General features: G+C 54.1%; 1 protein-coding gene across 10 annotated transcripts in view; it reads right to left on the bottom strand.

Moving 5' to 3' along the window:
* Positions 1–24390, bottom strand: part of CACNA1D (calcium voltage-gated channel subunit alpha1 D) — a 364222-nt gene that overhangs the window by 89633 nt on the left and 250199 nt on the right. For 6 of the 10 annotated variants that reach the window (XM_004715209.3, XM_004715211.3, XM_045297543.1 and 3 more), the window contains exons 9-14: positions 22110–22279; positions 8545–8632; positions 7384–7410; positions 3241–3401; positions 2123–2348; positions 1825–2032 (exon numbers count right to left, since the gene is read on the bottom strand). In XM_004715209.3, the coding sequence (XP_004715266.1) occupies positions 1825–2032; positions 2123–2348; positions 3241–3401; positions 7384–7410; positions 8545–8632; positions 22110–22279 (880 nt within the window). Of the gene's footprint in view, positions 1–1824; positions 2033–2122; positions 2349–3240; positions 3402–7383; positions 7411–8229; positions 8290–8544; positions 8633–22109; positions 22280–24390 lie in introns of all 10 variants that reach the window. The other 4 variants (XM_004715208.3, XM_045297538.1, XM_045297539.1 and 1 more) reach the window with 1 other exon arrangement.

Genomic DNA, 24390 nt, shown 5'->3' with positions numbered 1-24390 from the left:
TCTCAGGATGGATACTGGTTCCAAACCTGTGGCACAGGCATGCACAACATGAACGCTGCCCTTAGAAAGAGTAGTCTCACTTTGATAACCAATCAGGAAGGCGGGTCTCACACCTCCAGCGGTGAAAGCAAGATGCAAACCAGTGGGCAAGACAGACAGGCAGGCAGGTAGGAGGGCAGACTTACATCTGGGAGCAAAAACCTACGAAGTGACACAAAAGAAACCCTTCTGTGAGGCAGCCTAGCTCCCGGTACAGGACTGGTGGGAGGAAGCTTCCCCAGTTTCCAGTTCCTACCCGTCTGTACCATTTGCTTTTGTGGCACATGTAGGCAGTATGGAGAGAAGAGTGGGAGAGAGCGCTTTCTCGGAGAGAAACTAAACCCTCAAACAAAAGAACCAGTGATTAATGGCTGGACATAAAGAATCATTGGAAAACCTAAAGCCATGACCCCTGAGTTATTCCTCATACCTCCAAAGGGCCACATGGGAGGGAATCTTAGCAAACATTTCATGTTTTCAGAAAAGAATGCCTGAGTTCCCCAGGATCACAAAGCTCAGAGATCTGATCCAAAAGGAGCCCCACAGCTCTTCCATGCCCGGCAGGCCTTGTGGGCGAAGGAGCGGTGCTTGCTAACGTCACGCACGTAAAGCAACGAGGCCTGACGTAACTGTGAACCCATCTGGGAAGGAGGTGGACTCACAATATGCCAGGAGGGCACTCTGAACGCCTTGCATTGAGTCAGGTGCACACAAGGCTGCCCCAGCACAGAGCCGTCTAAGCACCTCTGCGGAAGGAGGGAGGGGCCGCTCTCCTTCCCAGCTCAGCGCAGCACACGTCTCAGTTCAGAGACGCCCTTGAAATCCCAGGGTGTCCTTACCGAGTCACAGCAGGGAGAACGGAAGGGGCAGAGGCGGTCAGCATTCCTCTGAGGACACCAGCAGCAGCAAGGTGCCCGACTTGCCTGCTTCACATCCCTGGGCTCTGGCTGGAGCACAGCGCTGGCCTTCCCCGGGAATCAGCAAGGAGCAAGGACGGCCAGCCTCCGTCTCCCGTGCTTTGGACTTGTTACAGGAGAAACCAGAGCCAGAACCAAAACCAAACTCAGTGCCATCAAGTAGAGGCTCCCACAGTGACACTGGGACGGGCAGAGCTGCCTGTGGGTCTCCGAGACTGTGACTCTTTGGAGAATGCGACGCCGCCGGCTCTTTCTCCCATGGGGAGCGCGCAGTCTCTGCAGAAGAGCACCATGCCGGCCAAGTAGAGGGGCAGGGAAAGGGGGGAGGCCCTCCACAAGATGGATGGACAGATACAGACAATCGGGAGGACGGCGCAGGACTGGACAGTTCTGGTCTGTCGTACGTACGCGGGTCACTCACTGAGAGCCGGAGCCGACTCGCTGGCACCTAACGCCCCTGACCCCGACCCCCCCCCCCCCCCCCCCCCCCCATGCAGAGGAAGCAGTCTCTGTGAGTTGGACCCAGGGAAACCTCAACAGTCTTATGGAACCAAACAGGAGGTGCTGGTTTGCTGCTTGTCATGTGGGCTTAGGCACGCAGAGAGAGAACTGACTGAAACCGCATCGCACAGCAGCTGGGAGATGACTGGCCTGGCACAGAATTGGCCGGAGCTCACCAACACAAGGCCATCCTCGAGTCTTCTCGCGGAGCTACACGCAGACAAAGCAACATGGGGCGGGGGGTGGGGGTGGGGGCCGTGGTGGTGGTGGTGGTGGTGGTGTGTGTGTGTGTGTGTGTGTGCGCGCGCGCACGTGGGTGGTGTGTGTGTGTGTGTGTGTGCGCACGTGCACCAAAAGGAGAGCTTACCTGGAATACTGTTAAAAGTGCCTGAGGGAAATTGTCAAAGGTGCTGCGCTTGGTTTGCGTTTCATCGAAGTTAAACTTGCCGCCGAACAGCTGCATGCCCAGCAGGGAGAAGATGATGATGAAGAGGAAGAGCAGCAGCAGCAGGGAGGCAATGGACTTCATGGAGTTTAACAAGGAGGCCACCAGGTTGCTGAGGGAGGTCCAGTGCCTACAAGTGGAGGCCCGGGCGTGAGTGCAGGACTGAGCAGAAGTCTCGCGACGAAGGGCTGGCCCTGCAGCCCCAGGAAGACGTCCTTACCTGGTCACTTTGAAGATGCGTAAGAGACGCACACACCGAAACACGGAGATCCCCAGGGGTGACATGATTTCCAGCTCCACCAGGATGGTCTCGGTAATCCCGCCGCATACCACGAAGCAGTCAAAGCGGTTGAAGAGGGAGACGAAATACGCCTGGAGGCCCAAGCTGTACATTTTCACCAGCATCTCACAGGTGAACAGCGCCAAGAGGACTTTGTTAGCGATGTCTAGGGAGGTGAAAAGGGACGTGTCCTTGGCATCTCATCTTGGGGCCTCCTCGCAACCCACCTGTCCCTGCAGGGAGACAGCACTGCCTCCAGCACCCCGACCCCTCTCTCCTGCTCCACCCATAACAGCATCTCAGACCTGGGCTGATGCTCATGGTCTGGTGAATGGCCACATTGCAGCCCTGCTTCCACACCTGCCCCGATGTGTGGTCCGGGAGAAGTTCACTGACATCTCTGGGCCTCTGTCTCAGGGAGTATAAAATGAGGTTGCTGTCCGTGGCCACGGAGTGGCCGGTAAAACGGGTAAGGGAAGTGTATGACATCACCCCAGAAAGTCTGTATGAGTCTGCATGTACAGTACCATGCTATGTTCATATGCAAAGAGGCCTGCTGGTCTTGCTCATGGCACGGTGTATCATTTCTATCAGCTAGGGTGTTAGACAGAAGCAGGCTTTGACTTCATGGAAGGAAAGAATGCTCAATTACTTGAGACTGTCAATGGCAGAACAAGCTGTGCTAGGGGATGAGACCTTCCTAGCCAACTGCTGGGGAGGCAGAGTCACCCCCACTTGTCGAAAATGCTCAAAGAAAGGGGAACATCATATTCCGTGGGGCCAGAGAGGAGAAGGAACACGAGGGCCCTTCCTTGACCTTTGATCATCGCAGGGCTGGGCAATGAGGTGTCCTGGTGTTAATTGGTTTTAAGGGGGTCTCACCACCTGGCACAGACCACACCAGGTGCAGAGCGGAGGTCACCTATGTTCAGACAGACCACATTTCAAGTGCCAAGTTCTCGCTGGGAAGGTCCCTGTCTTTGACGACAACATCACGCTCGGAAAAGACAAAACTACCTGTAACTTAGGATAAGAAGAGAAGGCCCCCGGACTTGTACCTTGAATCTGCGTCAGCCAGTCAGGCTGGTCGTAGTGCTCGGAGGAGATGGTTAAAGTGTTGAGAAACACCAGGACGATAACCAGCCAGTAAAATGAGACAGACTTCACGGCAGCCCTGCACCTTCTCCGACTGAATCGGTTCCAGCGACGCCAGCGTCGGCTGAAAGAGACACCAATGTTACGACGCCCTGGGTGGCAGACCGCCTCTGAGCGCCCTGCGGACACTACTGAAAACTAATTTGGCGTTCGCCCTGGAAGTCCAGATGGAGGTGGGGAGAGAAGAAGGAAGGAAGAGAAGACAGCACAGATCTGAGAATTATCCTCTTGAATTGGTCATTCTATCAGCTTCTTTTCTACAGTGTTAGAGGATTCCAGAAGTTCCATATGCAATCCTCAGGGGGGTATAACATCCAGTTATTCATCAGTTCATAAGCAGGTGCCACACCGAGGTTACACATAGACACACATGAAGTTCACCTCCCCACCGCATGGTGCTGGATCTGCTCAAGCCATCGTGCAGAGAGCCATTCAGCTTGTGACACACATTCTCCCAGCATCTCAGTCCACCTCACAGAACTCGGCAGACAGCCAAGGGCTCCCGAGCCACAGCTCCCCTTCTTTCAGGGCACCTTTCAATCCTCTCTTCAACCTCTGAGGCTCCTCCTGAGCCTGGCAGAGTTGTCAGAGTAGAGTAGGGCGTGAGTCGTCATACTGAGTCGTCAGGTGCCCTTCCTAACCACTGATGCTTGCAATATACCTATAGGGAAGAGCCAATATTGATTCCCGTTTTCGTAAAAACAAAGTGAACTGCGCCCAACAGACAAGCGTTGCACGTCCTCCACCCACCTTGGCTCCTGTTAGTAGTCAGGGGGGCTTCTCTTTCCTGACTCACTCTCTGGGGAAAGGCTCCCTTCACCAGGGGGAGGGCATGGAGCAACGTGTATCCTGGAGCCCAGGGAGGGGCCAGTTGGGCCGTGGTGCTGGTCCCCTCGGGGCTGTCCACTGATGAGAATGGAGTGGCACGTCCTCAAGGGGCCTAAGTCAAGAAGAAGCTCCAGGCTGTGTTCGAGCTGCAGCCCTGGCTGACTCGGCTGAGTCGCTGTGCTGAAAAACCCCATAACCCAGGATTGTGCCAGCTCTTCACGAAGCCCTGGAACAGGCAGGGCACGTTTGATTTCTGTTCCGGCCAGCAGTTTCCGAATGTACAAGCAGCCAGAGCATGGTGACCACGTGGGAAAACCTACCCAGGACACCATGGGCTCAGTCCATTCCAGGCTGGATTCCAGGCTTGGACGCATTAATTCAGTACATGGGAAGGAGTGGGTGGCCTGGCCTAGACCAGCCTCAAGGGTGGGGTGCAATGCTGGAATGGCAAGTACGGGGCTGCAGAGTCACCCCCAGTCCAGGTGACCTTGCTGTCTTGCCCCTTGTAATCCTACAACACCCCTATTGTGGCCCAGGTGGCCATGGGCTTGGAGTCTCCAGGCTGCCAGGCCTGTTCTTTCATGAGACCACTGACCCTGGGCCAGGAAAGCATGTGCTCAAGCAGCATACATGCCTGTGCAATGCCATGTAGTCAAGCACACAATGCCGTCCAGGAGGCAGCTCAAGACAGGGCGCAAGGGGCAAGGGCCCAAAGGGGCCTGGGAAAAGTCAGGCAGGGCTTTTCCCAAAGGCTGGAGTTTGGGCTTAATTGTGAGAGTCGAGTAAGCGATACCTGGGGGGCAGGAGGAAGGGTCCTGCACAGCCAAAGGCACTCAGGTGGGAAGATAGCTGTGCGTACATCTGCAACCTCAGAGCCGCTCGTGCCGCCGTCGAGTGTGGAGAGCGGGTGGGCACCAAAAGGTCAGGCCAAGGGATGGGGCAGGGGCAAAATGGCGAAGGACTTCGATGCACAGGGTTTACAGAGCAACAAGGACTCTGGTGACATAGTGAGCACACACTGGGCTGCGGATCGCTGGGTCAGCAGTTTGAAACTAGGCTCAGGGGGCGATGAAGGGGCTTTCTGCTCTGGGAGTTGGTCTCGGAAGCCCACAGGGGAAGCTCCACCCTGTTACAGGGTCTCAAGGAGCCAGACTCGATTCAGTGACAGTAAGGTTGGGGTTTGGTTGTCTGACCAGGAATCAACCTGGTTCATTGAGATAAGGTTTGCATACAGTAACGTTTGTGACCTTTATAGAGACTGTAATCATCACCACAATCAAGACAGAAAACATTTCCACCACTTGAAAAGTCTGCAGATGACCCAATCTCCCCAACCCCAGTCCCAGGCAATTGCTCAGGTATTTTCTGGGCCTGTGGTTTGCCTTCCGCCAAAATGCCATTGTAGTGGTTACAAGTTGGGCTGCGATACAAATGGTCGGCAGTTCGAAACCACCAGCAGCAATGTGGAGAAAGACTGGGCCAGGGCTTTCCATTCCCAGGGATGGTTTGGGTCTTGGCCCCGCTAGGGGGTCGCTTTGAGTCAGCAGTGACCAGAAGGCAGTGAGTGGGAGAACGCCATGAGCAGAAGGGTAGCCTCTGAGCCTCTGGCTTCTTTCACTCGACACACACGATGCTGGGCTTGGTGTGCACTTGTCTCTTTGTACTGCCGAACAGTTAAGATTCCATCGTGTGCTTAAATTGCCATCTGCTTACCCATTCACTGTTTGGTGGAAAGGTGGGGGGTATTTGCATTTTGGGCCAATTATGAATGCAGCTGCTCTGCACATGCATGCCAAAGATAGTTGTGGAGTTTTCTGCCTTTCAAGTCTCCTCAATGAATACCAGAGTAGTGGAATGGCTGGGTCATATGCTGGGCATAGATTTTTTTTTTTTTTTTGCAATGGCTATCCTGTTGCACTTTCCCACAAGCAAGAGTTCTTGTTCTTCTACATCATTGCCAAGATCTGGTATTGTTAGATTTTTAAAAAATTTACCTCTTCTGATAGGCTTGTAATGGTAGCCCATTGTGATTTTAATTAGCCTTCCCCTGCCGTGGCTATCCGGTGAGAATTTGATGGCTGCCTGTAAAGTCAGCGGTTCAAACCAACCAGCTGCTCCATGGGAGAAAGGTGAGGCAGTCTGTGGGGACCCTGCTATGGGCTAATGTGAGTGGGAAGCTGTTGGATGGCAGGAGGCTCAGTTTGGGCTTTGCTGACGGCCTTTAGCTGCTCATGGTGCACATGTGTTCATCTGCCTCCCGTATTTTTTGGGTGAGGGGCATGTACAAATCTTTTGCCATTTCTTACTGGATTTTTTTCTTAGCCCTGACACTATTCTTCACATGTTTTGGATCTAGCCCTTTATGAAATATGAACTCTGATTTTTTTTCCATCTGTGGCTTGTGGTCTATGTTTTAAAGACTATCACCTGCCCTTTTCCTACCCGGTTACTTGAGAATTGTTGGTGGGCGCTTCCGAGCCAACTGGGACTCAAAAGTGGCGTCACGTGAAGACAGATGGGGCTTTCTCGGGGTGCTTTCTCCTGGGGAGTTCAAGGGACCTCTCAATGATGCTACCCTTGCTGCCTAGCCATTTGCACCATGGAGACTCCTTTCTTTCTGATTTTCTAGCAATAGTTTCAAAGAGCAGGTACTTTCATTTTGAGGAAGCCCAGGTTATGTTTTGTTGTTTGTTTCATCTTCCCCCCCTTGGGAAGAGTGCTTCTGGTGTTGTGCTGAAGGGATCTTTGCCTCCCCTCAAGGTCGAAAAGATTGTTCTGTCTTCTAGCCTCTGCAGAGTGTTAGACTCTACTCTTAGGTCTATGTCTGTGTCTATCTATGGCAGGAGACTCCCGGCACCCAGAGGGCTCTGGCTCTGGGTCCCCACGTGGAAAGGCTAGTGAGCAGAAAGTGATGGGAAAGCTCTGTCTCAGAAGATGACTGGGGAGGGACAGGGGAGGGAAGGAGAGGTGGGTAGAAAGCGCTTGCTGTGCTTCACGGGTTGGTTTGTTTCGGGGTGGAGGAGAGATCTTCCAGCATGTTTGCCTCAGGACAGGGGTTGACTCTCTAAGGAACAGATTGATCTTTTCCATCAGTGTCACAGCCCACTTAGTAAAAATCAAGCCTAGGGCATCTTCTACGTAAGATTCAGACGTCAGAAGGGAACACACCAATACGCGGGGTTTTATGGAAACAGCACAAATAGAACAATGGTACTGACCTGAGTTTGGACTTGGAGATGGCTTGACTGAAAGAAAGACAGAAGAGTGAGATTCGCATTAGCCAGACCGTAACCCCGAAGCCAAGAGATCCCCGAAGTCATGCACGGGCCTGGACCGGGCAACCTGTTTCGAGCAGGCCATCGGGATGAGGGGGGCGGAGGTGCTGCCAGTGCCGGGAGGGGCCAGAAGGCTCACAGAACATTTGCCAGAGCCCCAGGCTACAGCCAGTGATGCCAGCAGCATTCCTCCTTCAGCTCCAGAATCCCCAGAGCTCCTGTCACAAACCAGTCAGGTGTCTGGTACTGCCACTGCCTAAGGCACGCCAGGCTGGGAGTGAGGAAGAGCGAGCCTAGTTACGGCCCTGGCTCCACTACTCACAGACTCTCTGGGCACGGACAAGCAGCTTGCCTCTGAGCCGCAGAGTGTCCGTCTGTAAAGCAAGCAAGGGCTCTTCCTGCCTACTTGCTGATGTTGCAGTGAAGGATGGGCAGGCAGGAGAAGAGAGGCAAGACCACTCCGCCCACAGCACTTTAAGATTTTACAGCCCTGCCAAGCAGATCAACCTTTGCAAGAAGACCTAAGGGATGTCATCAGAAAGTAGACCCTGCCCCTCCCCTGCAGGCAGTAAGAGTAGGCACATTCCCCCACCATCAGCAAGCGCCCAGCCCAAACCGTGTGGAGAAAAGCCATGGTGTTAATGGGATGGTGTCCTCCTCGGAGGCCAGAGCAGTGCTGGCAAAGGAGCAGGAGCAGAGCCCGAGAGAGGAAGAGTGCAGCACACCCCAGCCCCGACCAGCGCTCCCCCAGCTTTCCCTCCCAAGCACCGATCCCCAGCCACACTTTACCCCCACCGCTGACACCCAGAGGGCTCAGCCTTGGCTGCACTGCTTCTTTTCCACCAGCACCTGACAGAGGAATGGACACACAGCGAGTGCCAGGTTAAAGGGCATGCCATCCGGCAGGGTCATTGTTTAGCTACAGGCCTGTGACATGCGGTGCTTGGAATGGCCTGAGATAGGAGAAAGGGCGCTGAGGGGCCTAAGGGGGGGGCACCCTCCCCTCCTGTACTGAAGGCTATGGCTTTGGGGTGGCCCCCCTGGAGTCTTGGGGTCCCCCCTCCGGTTTGAAGAGGAACAGGCTCTGTGAGCCTCCACACTCACCAAAGACTTCCGCAGCATCCGGGGTTCTCGCCCTCCCCACTGCCGTTCTCGGCGCTCACAGACTCCGTCTCACTGGTGGGCATGCTAGCTGTGGGGAGAAGGAGATGCTTCAGACTGCTTGTGGGGCCTGTGGCCGCAGGGGTCTCTGCCACCGGGCAGCCCCTCTGGGAGCCTGGCACGGGTGAGGAAGGGCCCTTCAGGGGCCGGACCAACAGAAGGACGTGAGAGGAACCACGCAGCCATGCAGCAGAACCTTCGCTTTCTTGACACTGCCGGGGAAGGGTGGGGCACCCACCTGGGAAGTGCCGACCCTTCAGAGGTTCCTGAGGGGCCACCAGTTCACATTCTTCCCTGACACCCTTTGTCGATGAACTCAGACTTGCTGGAGAAGAGGTGTTGTGGGTGAGGGCGGGACCTTGAAAACTAAAATTGCACTTGTGTTTAGCTAATACGTTTGACAGCTAGGGAAGAAGCCGGTTGCAGGACTCTGTTTTCCAGAGTCTTAGGGGAAGGTCAGGGGCAATTTCTTCCTCCCCCGCCCCCTCCCTTCTTCATGGCAGCACTCGGAGCAGAAGGGGTGGTGGGATGGACATGTGCGTCCAGGGACCCACCCAGAGGCGCCCTGTGACACTAGGACGTTTTTCCTCGTCCAGGGGACCCCTCTCCAGGAGGTGAGAGTCTGCCCTGCAGGGTGTGAGGGGGTGAGCCTCCAAGGGACCAAACCCTGAGCAGAGGAGCCGGGCCCAAGGCCCCACAAATGCCCAATCAAGAGGGACTACTTTTCCTCTGGGCACGGGAGGAAAGGTCACCAGGATTTAAAATGTGGGAGAATCACTGAAATACAGGCATCCCCCGCCCCCCACCCCACCTGCTTAGTTTTGAATCTAGCCAGTGTTTTCGTAAACTTTTTGGAGGCAGCAGGAAGGCCTGCCCTTTGTGAGCTCTGCCCCCTGATCCCTCCGGTTCCATCTGCAGGAAGATGGGGATGGGGACAAAAGTCCCCAGGCTGTGCCCACCCCTCAGGCTCGGAGGGAAAAGGCACTACCGCCTATTAGCTCTGTCTGCCCAGGGACACGGCTGCGGGCCCTGCTTAGGGTCAGGCCTCATTAAGCCGCTGACTGGGAGCAGGACAGACACCTGAGAAGCGGTTTTCCTGAAGGAGCCCCAGGAGAAGATGCCTTTGTTTTCCAGACTCCCCAAGGCCCTGTGTCCCCCCCCCCCCCTGTGGGGAGCAAAAGTTCTATGCAGAAAAAGTCACGCAAAGCTTTCTAGGCAAAGGACCGCCTCGTGCCCCCCGCTGGTGCTGGTCCTCCTCCTGGAGCTGGGCCAGAGAAGACCGCAAACTTTCCAGCTTCTCCTCCACTCCATGCAGACACACACACAGAAGCGAAACACCCCACACTCCAAGCCCGGGGAGGCCTTCGTCAAAAACAAACAAAACACATCCACAGAGAGGGGGAGGGGCACAGAGCGGAAGTTGCTTCATGCTCTGGCCTCCAATGGCTGCAGAGCTCCATGAAGCCCATTGTCCGGGCGTTTATTTCACAGGGTCACCTTTTGCTTCAGATTCAGGAAAGAGGAAGCCACAGGAGGGGACTCTTCACCTACATGACCACAAGTCTTCTTTTAAAACTTTAATATACTTTTTCATCTACCTCAATTCCAATAAGCAATTGGTGTTAATGAAACCTTGCACATTTTCCCCTCCACACTGAATCTTCACACGTCAGTATGCATGTTGTACTTAGCACGCACGTCCATTTGGATGCTAAGTGTCCCTGGGAAAGACGTGACCAGTACTTAGATTTCATACCATGAAGGGGTCTGCGTTAACCTGAGCTAGTATTGTCTAGAGCTGCTGGTTCTGGGGAGAGCAGTCCTCTATCTGTCCTAATTATTGAACTCCCACAGAGCCACAGGCCAACCTCGGCGCTCCAGGGCCAAGAGCGAAGGGCCTGGGCTGAGAAGGAGTGCAGGGGCAGAGGCAGTGACGCTGCTGGGAGGGGTGCCCTCCTGCCGTCCTGGCAACGGACCTGGGCCCAGGGCTTACGTCTGACAGAGACACCAGGCCAGCCCCTTCTCTGCCACAGCACAGCAACCTTTTCCCCAGGCACAAGGCCGGCGGCGGCGGGCATAGCCGACAAGTTCCTTGTAACATTCCACCCTTCACTTGCACCCCCGCGGCTCTTGATGGAACTCAATTGGTTTGCATTTCACTTCACCCCAATGGGAGCCGCATCTACGTTTAAGAAGTAAAAATAAAAATCTAGACAGGATGCTCCTGGACCCGTGGGCTGTTAGAACTGGAGGGGACTCCTGAAAGGACATGAATGAACTTGGTGATTTCACACAGGACAGAACTGACTGACGTGCCAGAGGGCACGCAGTTGGGAGGTGACCAAGCTGAACTGAGAACCCAGCTCTCCCCATCTCGACCACACTCTACCGCACTGTGGTCCGTGGGCTTGCTCTAGCCCATGGAAACTATAAGGCCAGGCGAGCCTGTTGTCCATCCACACCAGGCAGACCTCTGCCAGATCAGCCCAGTAACCGGAGGAGGGCACAAATCAGGCCTCTGAGGCACACTGGGAGTCTGCAGAAGCCCAGAGGTGGTGGTGGTAGGGTTACAGAGCCCGTGGAAGCTGGGGCACTTGCTTTTCTCTGGGCGGCTGCCACAGCAGAGTGACTCCTTCATCCTCCAACAGCGACTCGGGGTGTTGGCTGGTAGATGGAGGAGAAGGTGCAGAGAGGGGCCCTTTCAGATCTACCATGCCACCTGGAGGCCACAGTTCCCTCAGAGGTGAACTGGGGCCCTGTGTAGGCAGAGAAGCCAGAAATCCTTGCCCCTAACACATGCCAGGGAACCAACCACAGGGCTTTTCTGGAGCATCTTTATTTTGTAGGACTGAAAAGTATTTTCAGCTAATCTGGGTGAGACAGGGTATTAGGGCAAGCCTGGCAGCTGTGACAGGCTGCTGACCTCCACTGAAGTTTGTTTACTGAAAATGTAGGGCAGAGCTTTGTAAATCTAGTCTAAGCCCAGAGGTCTCTGGACACAGCTCCGGGGTAGGGGCTTGGGCTCTGAGCGTGGGCGTGCTGAGAAGGGCTCCCGGGTGCTGTTGCCAGCCAGTCGCCCAGCACATGCAAGACTGCAGACAAGAGGTGCCCGGGCAGCCTTGCCTGGACCCCTGCTGGGAACACTCGGGATGGCAGGCCGTTCTTTACAATCTGAACTGGCCCAAGAGGCCACGGGGGACAATGCCACACAAGCTAAAGTCAAGGAATCACGAGCTAGCCGTTTTCACCAGCGTGCAGAGAGTTTTCTCTCTCTGCTTTTTTGGGTTAACAGCACACTGTGATCAACTGCGTCTGGACTGGAGGCTGAGAGACACCCACACACACAGGCGACCCCAAACAATGCTCGCCTGACAGATGACCACAGACCAACCTCATTCAGTGATGGAGGCAAGTGGTCAGAGCCGCTGGAAGACAAGGGGCAGCAGTGAGGGCTCGATTCTCATCACCAGGCAACATGGGGGCCAGGCCTGCCCCCTCTCCCTGAGGCGCAGAATGGTCTCTGCAGATCTATCGGTCTCTGGCCTGCTACACCTCTGCCAAGCAGGGCACCCCCACCCACCATCTGGCTTTACTACCAACACCAAGTGGGCAACCTTTGCAGTCCCCCCCCCCCGGCTGTGCAAGGAGAGGAGGGGGTGCAGAGTCTTGTCAAGTCCCTGCCCTCTAGCACTAAAGGAGGTCAGCCAAGAGTCCAGCAGCCTGCCCAGGAGAACTGGTCGTAAGTCACCTCCAGGCAGACATGTTCCTGGAGAACGGAGCCCCCTCCAGGGACCCCTCAGACGGCCCAAGGTTTCTGGTCATGGCAGCCCACCGGGAAGGCCTGTGCTCTGAGGCCCCAGCCTCTTTCTGGAATCAGTCACATCAATCACTTTGCGATGTGTGGGGCCTACATGGGCCTCACTCCTCTGCTCTTCCATGGATTTCCTGAGACCCTCGGGCAGTTCTTTCCGCATTGGCCTTCCTGTCCTGCAGCCCAAAGCTTCTAGCTCTGTCCTTTCAAAGAGGTGGTAGGTGTCTGGTTGGGCAAGTGAGCTGTAATCAGTCCCAGCTGTGTTCACTGGGAAAGGGGGTTTGAACTCGGGATCCTGTGCTTTCATCTTATTTTTATGATGGTCACAAACCACACCATGATGCAACTATGGCTGCCACGCCCATCCCCTGCAGAAGTGTCCAGGATTCACTCACGGCAGGCTTGACTCACAGAGACTGTCTGACTCGTGCTGCTTTGCACACGCAAGACTCTGCTTGGAGACACAAGTCAAGGTTGGACCAGGAGTTCTAGGTCTAAAGCAAGAATCACACTCAGATGGCAACTATGCCTGTAGACCCCCATGACACAGGTAGTACAGTTCCCAAACAGGGGCCCCTGTGCCCCTCTTCACCAGGATGGTCCTTTCAGTCCAAAAAGGCCATCCTCACTGATGGCCTCATGAAACTACCTGGCTGCTTTCTGCCCCCGCAGATCTTATAAACCCACAGACTATCTCAACAGTCACAGACCCAAGCTCCCGTCAGGAGGGTAGGTAGCTAAGTGCCTTATCTTTAGAGACTAGGAGTCACTCACCCAAAGCCATGGCTACACTGAACTCCTCACCCAGAGATGCAGTTTTAAGTTGGTCTTTGGAAACATCATTCCTTAAGGGAATGGGGAAATTTCACCATGAGCTGATGTCCACACTCCCTGCAGACCTAGCTTTCAGGAACAGCATCAGCCCAGCCTTTCCTTTATGAAACCGTAGCAAACACTAAGGCCAGGAGCGTGTCCCCATTCCATCTCCTAACTCTGCACCCAGCCTCAGCCAGGCTCCTCATCTGCTTCTCGGGGCCAATGAGGAGGAGCTCTTATCTGTCAAGGCCTCTCTTCTTTTCGACAGAGCTCTTCAGAAGAGACTGGGCCCTCAATCAGATCACCTGCGGGCTGTCCAAGCACGCTTGCCGGAATGTCATGACTGAGCTCAGCACTCCCACGCGGCAGAGGCTGGGCAGAGGTCCACTCTGACCCTCCGAGGTTGTATGCCTGCAGTCTGACTCTGCTCCATGGAGTCACCCTCCAGCTCGTCCCACCTGGTGGCAGATCCTGGTCAGAGCCTAGCTGGTGGCAGTCCCTGAGCCGGTGGTGCCTGTGGGCACAAGCAAAGCTCTGAGCTGCTGGCCAGCCACAAAGGGTGTCCTCGGCAGGGGAGGGCTGCGGACTGGTGAGTTTCTGACAGGGACAATGTTGGACATTATTTCAGAAACAGCCTATACCTTCAACGAGTCCTTTCCTCGGTCTGCTAAGCAAAGGCAAGCGCTCTCTCCCTAGTTCTTGCACCCCCAGAAGTGTATTCTGAACTGCATTCTTGACACTGTCCTGACTAGCTACAGCATGGTCCTGCCTGGGCAGACCAGCCAGACCGGAGACCAAGAAGCCACTTGAAATATGGAATCTGGGGGTGGGAGTGGGGGCGATGATCAAATAACATTATTGGAATTTATAAACAGTTCAGATACTTTAAAAAAACAACAGGATCTTTTAGGAAAAAGTGTTTTAGAAGTCTGTCTTCCAGTCCAAGAGTTGTCATACCTGAATTGAATGGATTTTGTGAGCTGGTTCATCTGCTTCTTTAAAAAAATACCGCTCAAGCAAAAGGAGGGTGCAACACTGTCCTGGTCGAGGTGCGCATTTGGGGGAAAGATAGAGAAAGGGTACGACCAAGCTTCAGAGAAGTCAAGCAGCTAAAACAGGCATCTTACTCAGCAAGCACACCACACAGGCACATGCATGTCACACAATGCCTATGGACCAAGGCAAGGCCCCAGGGATCTTCAGAAAGAGTCTCCTGAGGAGGAAGCTCACTCTCAGGCATTTACCGTGATCTTTAGCCCTGCGTTGCCGAAAGAAAAACTTCCTTTTCTTCTTATCCTCTTTCAGCAAGTCCGCCAACGTAACTCCTTCAGGTCGAACACAGGCAATTACATTACAATACAATAGAGGGCAGCAAGCGCAACGCAAAACAAGCTCAGCAGGCTTGGGGCAGCCCAAGTCCCGGCTCAGCTAGTCCATCAGACACTGTCCTCCTTCCTCCTCAGTGGACACCTACAACTCAGGCTCTGAGCGGTAGAGGGAAGTGTGCTTCCATAACTGTTCTGTATGACGCCCATCTTCAAATCTGTCTTCGATAAACTACCACCTCACCCACCCTCACCCAGGTGGGCTGGCACAGTGGCTGCAACAAGGGGCTCAAAGAGAGCGCTATTTGTGAGGATGGCAGAGAACAAGGTAGCAGTACCTCATTCGGCTGTACAAAGCTTGTTGTGTGGGGGAACTGGCACAACAGGACCGAACCACAATCCACTCTAGACAGAGATTTCACAGACGGCCTTCCATTAAAGAAGGGAGTTAGACACAGGGGACAGACAACAGAAAAGTGGGTGAGGGGAGACATTGGTCAGTATAAGACATGAAAAAATAAGAATAGTTTATAAATTACCAAGGGTTTGTGAGGGAGGGAGGGAGGGTGGAGAAGAGAGGGAGGGAGGCAAAAAAACTGAGGAGCTGACACCAAGGGCTCAAGTATAAAGAAAATGTTTTGAAAATGATAATGGCAACATATGCACAAATGTGCTTGACACAATGGATGGACGTATGGACTGTGATAAGAGTTGTATAAACCCCCAATAAAATGATTGAAAATCGTTTAAGTTAGGGAAAAAAAATAGAAAAGGGAGTTAGGGAAAAGTTACTTCCAGCAGAATCAGGAGGCCTGGAGACTGACCTGTGGATGGCATGTCCACATGGGAAGACATGTGAAGGTTAATAGGCAGATCAGGCCCCCATTCCTGACTTGCAGTTACTGGTGGCTGGCCTGGGCCTGGTTACAAAACTTGGCTGGCCCTTACTCTCCCCATCTGTAAGATGTTAATAATAGTCATACCTAGCTCTCATAGGGCTGAGCGATAAATACGGTACCACAAGCCAGCACGCTCAGCTTTGGATGGCATGGTCTCCACATGTGAGTGTGTTCACTGTTACTGTTATACTAAGACTCTCCAATTACCAGGTCAGAGGCACTAGGATGCTAAGGGTCTCAAACCCTCTCTGGGAGTTGTGAGCCCACGGTCATGCCAAGCTGGCTCATCTTTGGCACAGAGGCGAAATGCTACAGGAAGGAGAACCGCAGGGCAGTGGGCAGCAGACGGCATGCAGGAAGGAAATGAACACTGTACACACGACTGGTGGGATGCGAACTGGTTACGCTTCGGGGAGAGATCTTCACAAAGTCAGCGGGAAAAAGCCAGTATTCTTTCATTCAATTTCCCCACAAACACGTTTAAGCCCCCACGTGTTGCCTAGAAAGGGTATCCTCATTGCCCCAGCAAAAGGCTCTCTCGAGGCCTCTCCTACAGGAGCATGCACCTGAGAGTGCTGGCAGGTGAGCACACTGGTCAGGAAGCCTTACACGGTGGCAGTGAATATGCCGACTCGGGCAGAGCCTGGGGCAAAGCCCAGCTTTTGTCCCTCAGTGGTCACGGAGCCAGCCGTGTGAAGCTACTCAGCCTCTTTGTGTTTTAGTTTCCCGTCCATCAAGATCCTGTCTCACCCGAGCCTGTCAGGGTGCTGTGTAGCAACCATGAAACAGAGAATTTTCCTCTAGTTCCTAAATGATTCCTACCCACCCACCACCCACCATTATCATGATCCCAACTCTACCTTACAAATCCGGCTAGACCAGAGGATGTACACTGGTACAGAAAGGAACTGGAAACACAGGGAATCCAGGGTAGATGATCCCTTCAGAACCAGTGGTGAGCGATAGACAGGGGGGGTGGAAAGGGGGAACCAATTACAAGGATCTACATATAACCTCTTCCCTGGGGGACAGACAACAGAAAAGTGGGTGAAGGGAGACATCAGACAGTGTAAGATATGACAAAATAATAATTTATAAATTATCAAGGGTTCATGAGGGAGGGGGAGGGGGAGGGGGAGAGGAAGTAGGGAGGGATGGGGAAAATGAGGAGCTGATGCCAGGGGCTTAATGGAGAGCAGATGTTTTGAGAATGATGAGGGCAATGAATGTACAAATGTGCTTTACACAATTGATGTATGTCTGGATTGTGATAAGAGTTGTATGTGCCCTAATAAAAAATGATTGAAAAAACGATCCTGTCTCACCAAGCTGTACAGAGAATGATTCCTGAACGCACCAGCGCCCTCCGAGCAGTGCCTGACACGTCCCGCTGAAAACCCACCGCCGTCTGGTGCGCTCCAACTGGTAGAGACCCTACAGGGCTGAGGAGACCTGCTCCCTGGAGTGCCCAAGACAGGACGTCTCTTTCCCTGCACAGCAGCTAGTGGGCTCGAACCACTGACCTTGTCGTTAGCAGCCCATCATGTAACTGATTGGATATGCAGAGAAAACCCTGTTTGGTAACATTATTTGACCGGTCTTTTATGTGACAGTCACTGCATGCACGCCCACAGTGTGACAAGCACAATGCCAGGTGCCGGACAGGCAACGGGGAGGGAGCAGAATCAGACCCTGTCCCTGTCCCTCGTGCTCAGTGCAGAGAAGACATGGCTCAGAGAAGCCTGCCAACAAGTGTCAGCCCACAACTCTGACGCCTGAAATGAAGCACAAGCCCACGTGTTACAGAGCTCCAAAAATATCACGGTGCTTCACTGAAAGTGGCCAGAGTGCTGTTGAGAGCATGGAAAGATGCTCATGGCATAGAGCTAACAGTTTAAACAAAATTACAGAGCCCCCTGTGGTGGAGACCTCACTGTGAACCCATATGCACCCCATCTACACAGGAACTCAGAAGGAACGTGGCCTTAACTGCTAAGGCTGGTTCCCTCCAACGAGAAACCAAGACCAACGTCACTGCCTGCTCGTGGGCTCTACAGGCCAGGGTTTCCAAGACGGTGACTCTGGGGGAGCAGAGCGCCTGGCCTTTCTCCCGCAGAGTGAAAGGTAGCTTTGAACTGCTGACCTTGCAGCTAGCGGCCCAACTTGTAAGCACCACTCGTGAGCACCCCGGCTCCTTCTTCTAAGGAGAAGGGGCTTATTTCTTGCTTTATGTTCTTTGGTTGCTATGTGAGTCACTTACTGTGAGCAAGTGTTGCTTTTGTCATTAAAATCTGTCTTAGAAAGTGAAAACGAAAAGCCCTGATTGGGAGCCCCCAAAGCCAGCTGGCATGTCCACTGCTCTTCAGCCCAATGGCGGACAACAATCCCAAGTCCCTCCCCATCGGCTCTCAGAAGGGGGTCACACAGCAGGAGGCAGCCGGCAGCGGCAGATGTGAACGTGCCTCAGTCAACCACCCAAGGCAAACAGTCGCTGCCACCACTACCCCAGCAAGGGCCGTGTCTGCCAGCTGCAGCACACATCCAGCTGCCTCTCCAGAGGGGCCATGTGGCCTGGACACATGTTTACCGTGTGTCACAGGAACGGCTGTTTGCTTGACAGCTTTTAGCAGAACATTTCCAATTTTAAACTTGTACCCTTGAGGTAGTTTAATTGTGAGGGAGCACTTTTATGAGTCAAATTGTAAAAATATCACCTTCTGGAACAGGACTAGCACCTTGCCCTGCCTTACGGTTCCAAACAGCCGACTCATTCCAAATTCAATGTTCCAGTCACCGCCCCCCACGTATGGCAGCCTTGTGCGCAAACACCTAGCATGGGCCAAATTGTAGGGGGAAGCCCCCAGAGGCAGTGCCCACAAGCCTCGAGGAACCCCGGGCCGCAGATGAGAGGCAGAGCAAGGGGTTCGGATCTGCATTCGCTTAAACACCCCATGGATGGGATTACTGATAGGAAATCATTCCCAGGGTGAAACTGCCCAGCTTTCCTGGCCAGAATTTTAGAATGATCTCCCTTGTAAAACAATTTCACGATTTCCCATGCCTTTTACTTATTTATTTTTGACTAATCACTGACAACGAGAAAGTTTAAAACAGAATTTTAGGCTTCCAAATTTTCATGGCCCTACAAAAACTCCATTGCTCACTCCAAAGCAGCTGCATACATCTCAAAAATCACTTGGAGATTTGACAGAGTTTAAAAAAACAACAACAAAACCACTTGAAACTCAGCAAAAAGTTAAATAAATTATCCTTGAAAATTCCCCAAATGCTCAGGAACTAAGTCGCAGGGGACGTCTGTCTCCTCAGCTAATGGCCCCACCAGCTTCCAGAGCACAGGTCTGTGGCGCTGACACTGGCCGTCCCACTGTCCATGAGGCCCCGAGCCAGAGTCTGTCCCAGCGGCTGCCATGGCCTCGTCCTTCCTGCCACTCGATGCCCGAGCCAGCCTGACATCCAGCTGCGGGCAGCACCCAGGGCTCTGAGGAGCTCAGAAAGAGCACAGTCACACGTAGGTCCACCCCAGCCCTAGAGTCAGGTGGAAGGGAGGTCAGCATGGGCAGCACAGAAGCCAGCAGGGACCCCAAGCAGATGAGAGAGAAGAGAGAGAGAACGTCCAAGTGCTTGGTTTGACGACATATTTCTCCGACATCAAATACCAACAAACTAGAAGCGGGCTTCTGGCGCCAGAAAGCTTGTTTTCTATCGATACTTGAGAACCTTACAATTCCTAAACAGAAATTTTAAAAGGATGGAAATGACCCTAAAAGATGTCTCAGAGGTCTAGTGGACTCAGAGAGAGAAGAGAGCGTGCCGGTCGAGTCTGTTTGCTTCTGAAGACAAGCACAGCAAGTGCTACCACGGCTGGAAGCACGTCTCTCACTGCACAGCCAACACTCATGACGACCCCCAAGAGTGAGCGGGCACCTCAACCCTTCGATGGCAAGAAAACCGGGGCTCAGAGAGACTGGGTAATTTGCGTGGCACTAACATCCCAAACTCCTCCAGAGAAGGGGCACCAAAGTGCCATTCAGCATGAGCCATGTCTGCTGAGGGCTCATGGCCCCTCTGTTTGTCCAGACTCGGCCTGGACTCAGCCAGGGCTTCCTCTCCGCGTCATCGAATCCATCCACAGCCAGGGAGGAACAGTACATGGGGCCACGGTGAACAGGACACATGTCAGCCATCATCCTAAGCCCAAAAGCTGAAAAACAAAACTCACTGCCATTGAGTCCACTCCGACCCACAGCGACTCTCGTGGCACAGTGGTTACACACTGAGCTAACTACAAGGTCGGGCGTTCAAAACTCCCAGGAGCTCTGTGGGAGAAAGGTGAAAGTTTCTACTCCTGCAAAGAGTTACAGTCTCAGAAACCGCAGGGGCAGCTCCCCCTGTCCTGTAGCATTCCTGTGAGTCAGGGTGCTGTGCCAGGGCAGATAAAGTGCCCAGCACAAGGCAGAGGCCCCACCCCCACCCTGCCAGGAGACATTCATAACCTCCTACCCCTGCTCACGCTGTCACCGCTCTGGTCAAAGGCCATGCATTTCTCAGAGTTCAGTGAGAAAGCACCTCTTCCTTGCAGGCTTCGTGGTGCCCCCGTCCACCAGCTCCGCCTCCTTGACCCATGTCTGTTACTGTGCCGGCACCTCTGCTTTGCCTTACACAAGGGGCTTCTCTGCCTTCCTTCTGTCATTACCCAGTCAGGTTCTCCACAGACCTTGGCTGAGTGCCGAAAGTGCTGGGTCAGATAAAACACTGACTCTGTGGGACTGCCAGAAGAGGCTGCTTCACGTCCTGAGAAAACCCTCAGCCCTCCCATCCCAGGCCACAGACATGGCCCACAGCTGGTGCTGGAAACCTACAGGAGATGGGCCTGTGCCCCTCTTTTATGCTGAGGAGGAACAGCCCTCAATGGCTTACACATGCTATAGGCGGGGTGGGGGTGGGGGGTAACATCAAAGCTGCAGTCTGGGCACAGGCCGCACTGCTAGGACTTGCTGCTGGGGTGTTGCAGGCCCAGAGCCGGGCGAGGCTGGCTCAGAGGGCCGGGGAGGAGAGCTTTGCTGAAGAAGCACAGAGGCTCTGGAGTTTGGGATTCCAAAATGAGCATCCAACAGATGCAGTCAACTCTAGAAACCTTCGCCCAGCTTCCGGACAGCTGACCTCCTCAGCCTGGCTTGTGCCCGGCAGGCCCCTGAGGCAGCAGCGGGTATGGCATGGGACGGGGAGGAGAGCAAGGCCAGTGCTCTGCTGGGGTGGCCCTGGCTAGCGGAAACATGAGGACTGCTTCACTCAGGAGTCCTTCCACCGCAGGAGGGTCTCTCCGCCTGTTTCCACACACCACGGTCTCCAGGCAGCACACGTTTATTCGCCTGATGCACTGCTTGCTTGCACTAACTCCAACACACAAGCCCTCTGAGCAAACGGGGAACCCACCACGTCCTGTCTGGCCCTGTGTTTATTCCTCACTCCTGCCCTTCTTGCTGGTCAGAGGCATTTCTTGTCACTGCGCTGTCCCCATGGCTCTCTCCTAGCTTCACTTCCTTCACTGAGCTCCTCAAGCATGCAGTCGGCCTCCTCTTGCGACCCAATCTGCCCTTCTGTGCTGCCCAGAGCTGTGTGCAGGCCTGACCTTCCACGAAGGTATAAACCATGTCCTCTCCACCACAGAGCTCTCTGGTGGCCGGCACGGGGCCTTGCAAAAGGAATGCAGGGCATCGAGGGCTCTGCTCAGCCTTCGTCCACTAGCTGGGGCAAACTCCACTCCCCTACCTCTCAACGGAGGGTGCCCCTGAGACCCGCCCGCCCTTGGCCCTTGCTCGGAGCTCCATCTCACACACTGGATAGGAGTCAGCTTCGCGGCAGCACTCTGATGTCCACTTGTACCTGCGGCGTGGCTGGCTCCAAGAAGAGCCAGAGGATGGCCACAGGACAAACACATGATCAAAGAGATCCTCTGCGTGGCTCAAACCCAAACCGAACTCACTGCCACGGTGTCCATTCTGACTCATGGTGATCGCATGCTTTTAGAGGACAGTGGCAATTCATTCCCCTGGTTGAGTGGACATCAGGGCCCGCCTGCTCTCCACAGTGCACTGGCGCACCTAGTGTGACTCCAGGTGGAGGGGCTCCAAAGCAGCCCTCCTGAATCTCATGCTTCTTCCTGGCCTCCCACCGCCTGCTAGGGTGACCTGGCTTCTCCCCAACCCACCATGGGTTAAGCATGGGCTTCCTAGGGACAGAGTGATGGTGATCAATTCAGACAGCACAGGGTCAAGAAGGACCCGGCTCTTCAAACACATCCTCTCCTGTGGGACAAGTTCAAGATTTTTTTTACCACCATGTCCTCTCTTCCTTCACAGAAACAGGCTTCCCAAATTCCCAGGGCACAGGGAGAGTCTGTCTGAACCCCACACCCCACCCCACCCCCGCCCCACCCCCCGCCCTGAGCCACCTTCCTCTGTGGGACTCAGCCCAAGCCTCGGGCAACGTAAGTACACTCCTTCCGGCTGCCTAAGAGGAGGCCATCCATCCATCGGTCCATCCGCCCACCTCACAAACTGAGTCAGGCGCAAGACACGCCCGCTGCCGGCTGTCTGACGGGCCTGGCTCGTCACGTGCAGGAAGGGCACTACGTACTATTCCGTTTGCCTTCCTCTCCTCCTTCTTCCTCATTCTCAGGATCGATATCTTCTGCTTGGGTAATCCAGTCCAAGTAGCCCTTTAGATCCTCTTCCAGCTGCTGCTTCTCCCGGAGCTTCTGGAAATCGCCCCTGGCTTTTGCCTTCTCTCTTTCCTTAGAGAATTCTCTGCGGGAGGCAAAGAGAACAAGAACATGTCAGGGCATTCTCGGGGACCCATGCCGCAAGCCATCTGTCCTGCTGCACAACAGTCTGTGGCAGGACACACAGCGTCAAGGACAGCCACGTGAGCACAGTCACAGGAGCTACACACGTGTACAGACATGGGAAAGTGTCTTCCCAAGCAAGACTGTGGTAGCAGAGCTGCAGAGACCACACCAACACGCATGCATCCTTGACCAGACCAGGAGCACCCTGCACTATGACAGGGATCACAAGGTACCCAGGCCAACACCTGTGGTGTCATGGTGAGGCTCCGGGACCCCCCACCAAGGATGTAGCCCTCCTCTCCCAGTGCCTCCTGACACCTGGCATCATGTTTCAAAGCTCAGGCCCCCAAGGCAGCTGGGCTATGCCAAAGGCATCACCACTTTAATACTTTTTGGGGGGGGGAGGGGGGGGAACTCTGTATTCATATTGGGTGCTGGGCCCTTTGCCCAACCCAATGTCTCCCCCTGGCTCCCTCTGGATGAGGCCGCAGCAGGTTGCCGGTATCCCGGGCAGAGGCTCAGGCCCCGGTGAAGGACTGCCACTTTTCTGCATCACTCAGGCCAGGCTCTTCCCCACCCGCACAGAGAACTGAGAGGCAGCACTGTCGCTGACTGTTTATGGGAACCCCTGCCACAGAAAGACTTTGGCAGAAGTGGTCATGTTCCCAATGGCCCGCTATTTACGCTACCTTCCACGCCTATAATCCTTGACCTCTGCATATACACAGCAGCCCACATTTGCTCTGGGAGACAAGAGAGTCTGGGGGGTGAAGACCCAATTTCCATATACAAGGAGCCTTGTTACAGAAGCCAAGGTGAGATGGTTATAGGCTTAGTAAGTACAATGAGCAAGTGCCGAGAAAGCAGAGAGGGTGCAGGCGGGGCAGTGTGGACACACAAACTCCTGGGGATTCTTGTGCAGGAGGCCTCTGTCCCCCGTCTCACCTCGCTTCCACTCCAAACTCAGCACCCCCTCCTTTCAGGGACCTCAAGAACCCAACTCAGCCCATGAACGGGAAACGGCCCACGTAAAGCCAATGCTCCATTCTCTCTCCACTCCCTTCCCTCAACTCCTGGTTGTCCATGGGCTGAGCTAGTGCTCAGAAACTGGAATTCCTGCCAGGGGCCGTACTCTAACCAAATTTAGAAAGGACCCCAACTCATTGCTCCTAAATCACCCCACTTTTCAGGGCCCTGGAACGTATCCCCCGGATCTGGAAGGGCTGTTTGTTTGTACCTTGGCCCTCTGGAAGTGAGAAGTCATGCAAGGCAACAGAGGCGTCAGCTGCAGGGACTCGGAACCGTGGGCCAGTGTTGGTCACGACTCAGAGACATCTTCTCTCTGCATGGCCAGTCTGTCTGTCTCAACCAACGGGGGCGTAGCAAGTGCTCTTGGGTTACCTCGGCAAATCACACCCGGAACGATCCGGGGCTTCCGTGCCTCATGAGCTTCCAGAGATGGAGGGCATGGAGAAGCGGCCATTCACCTAACACTGAGCGGGCTGCCCTCAATACAGATTCACAGCCCTGAGCAACACAGGAGAGGAGGGCTTTTGAGCGCTACAATGGAAACCCAGTACACGGTTTGTGTCTGGGTGTGTCTTGACTCTAAGTCAGTACAAACAGGGTATTCTTAGTTCAGATTCATGATCTGAAAACCACGACTTGGTCTCATGAAAACAAATACTGAGTCCCCTGCTAAAGCTCTAGGACCTTGTACAAGATTGTGCTTTAACACCATACTTCCTGCACAAACTCCCTCTCGACCACATTGCAATACTATCAGCTCTTTGGCTGTCGGGATACAGCAAAGCGACCACAATCTGAGGCTTGAAAGCATGAGCAGGTGCTGGTGGTAGCCGGCTCACTGTAACACCAGCCAGCACCACAGAAGGGTCCTCGGCTGAAGTTCTTATCACAAAGCTGTGACTGCGCACCCTCAGAATGGATTTTACATCTTTCTGAATGGCCTAATACTTGGCAGAAACCCACCATTACTGACTTGAACAGAACAGATCCACAAGGCACCAATCTCCTCTTGTCAACTCTGAGGGAAACCAGGAAGAGGGT

The sequence above is a fragment of the Echinops telfairi genome, unplaced genomic scaffold (genome assembly GCF_000313985.2).
Source record: "Echinops telfairi isolate 266 unplaced genomic scaffold, ASM31398v2 ScPeMD7_7420;HRSCAF=8458, whole genome shotgun sequence".
Classification (NCBI taxonomy): domain Eukaryota; kingdom Metazoa; phylum Chordata; class Mammalia; order Afrosoricida; family Tenrecidae; genus Echinops; species Echinops telfairi.
This window is presented reverse-complemented; position numbering and strand designations above follow the sequence as displayed.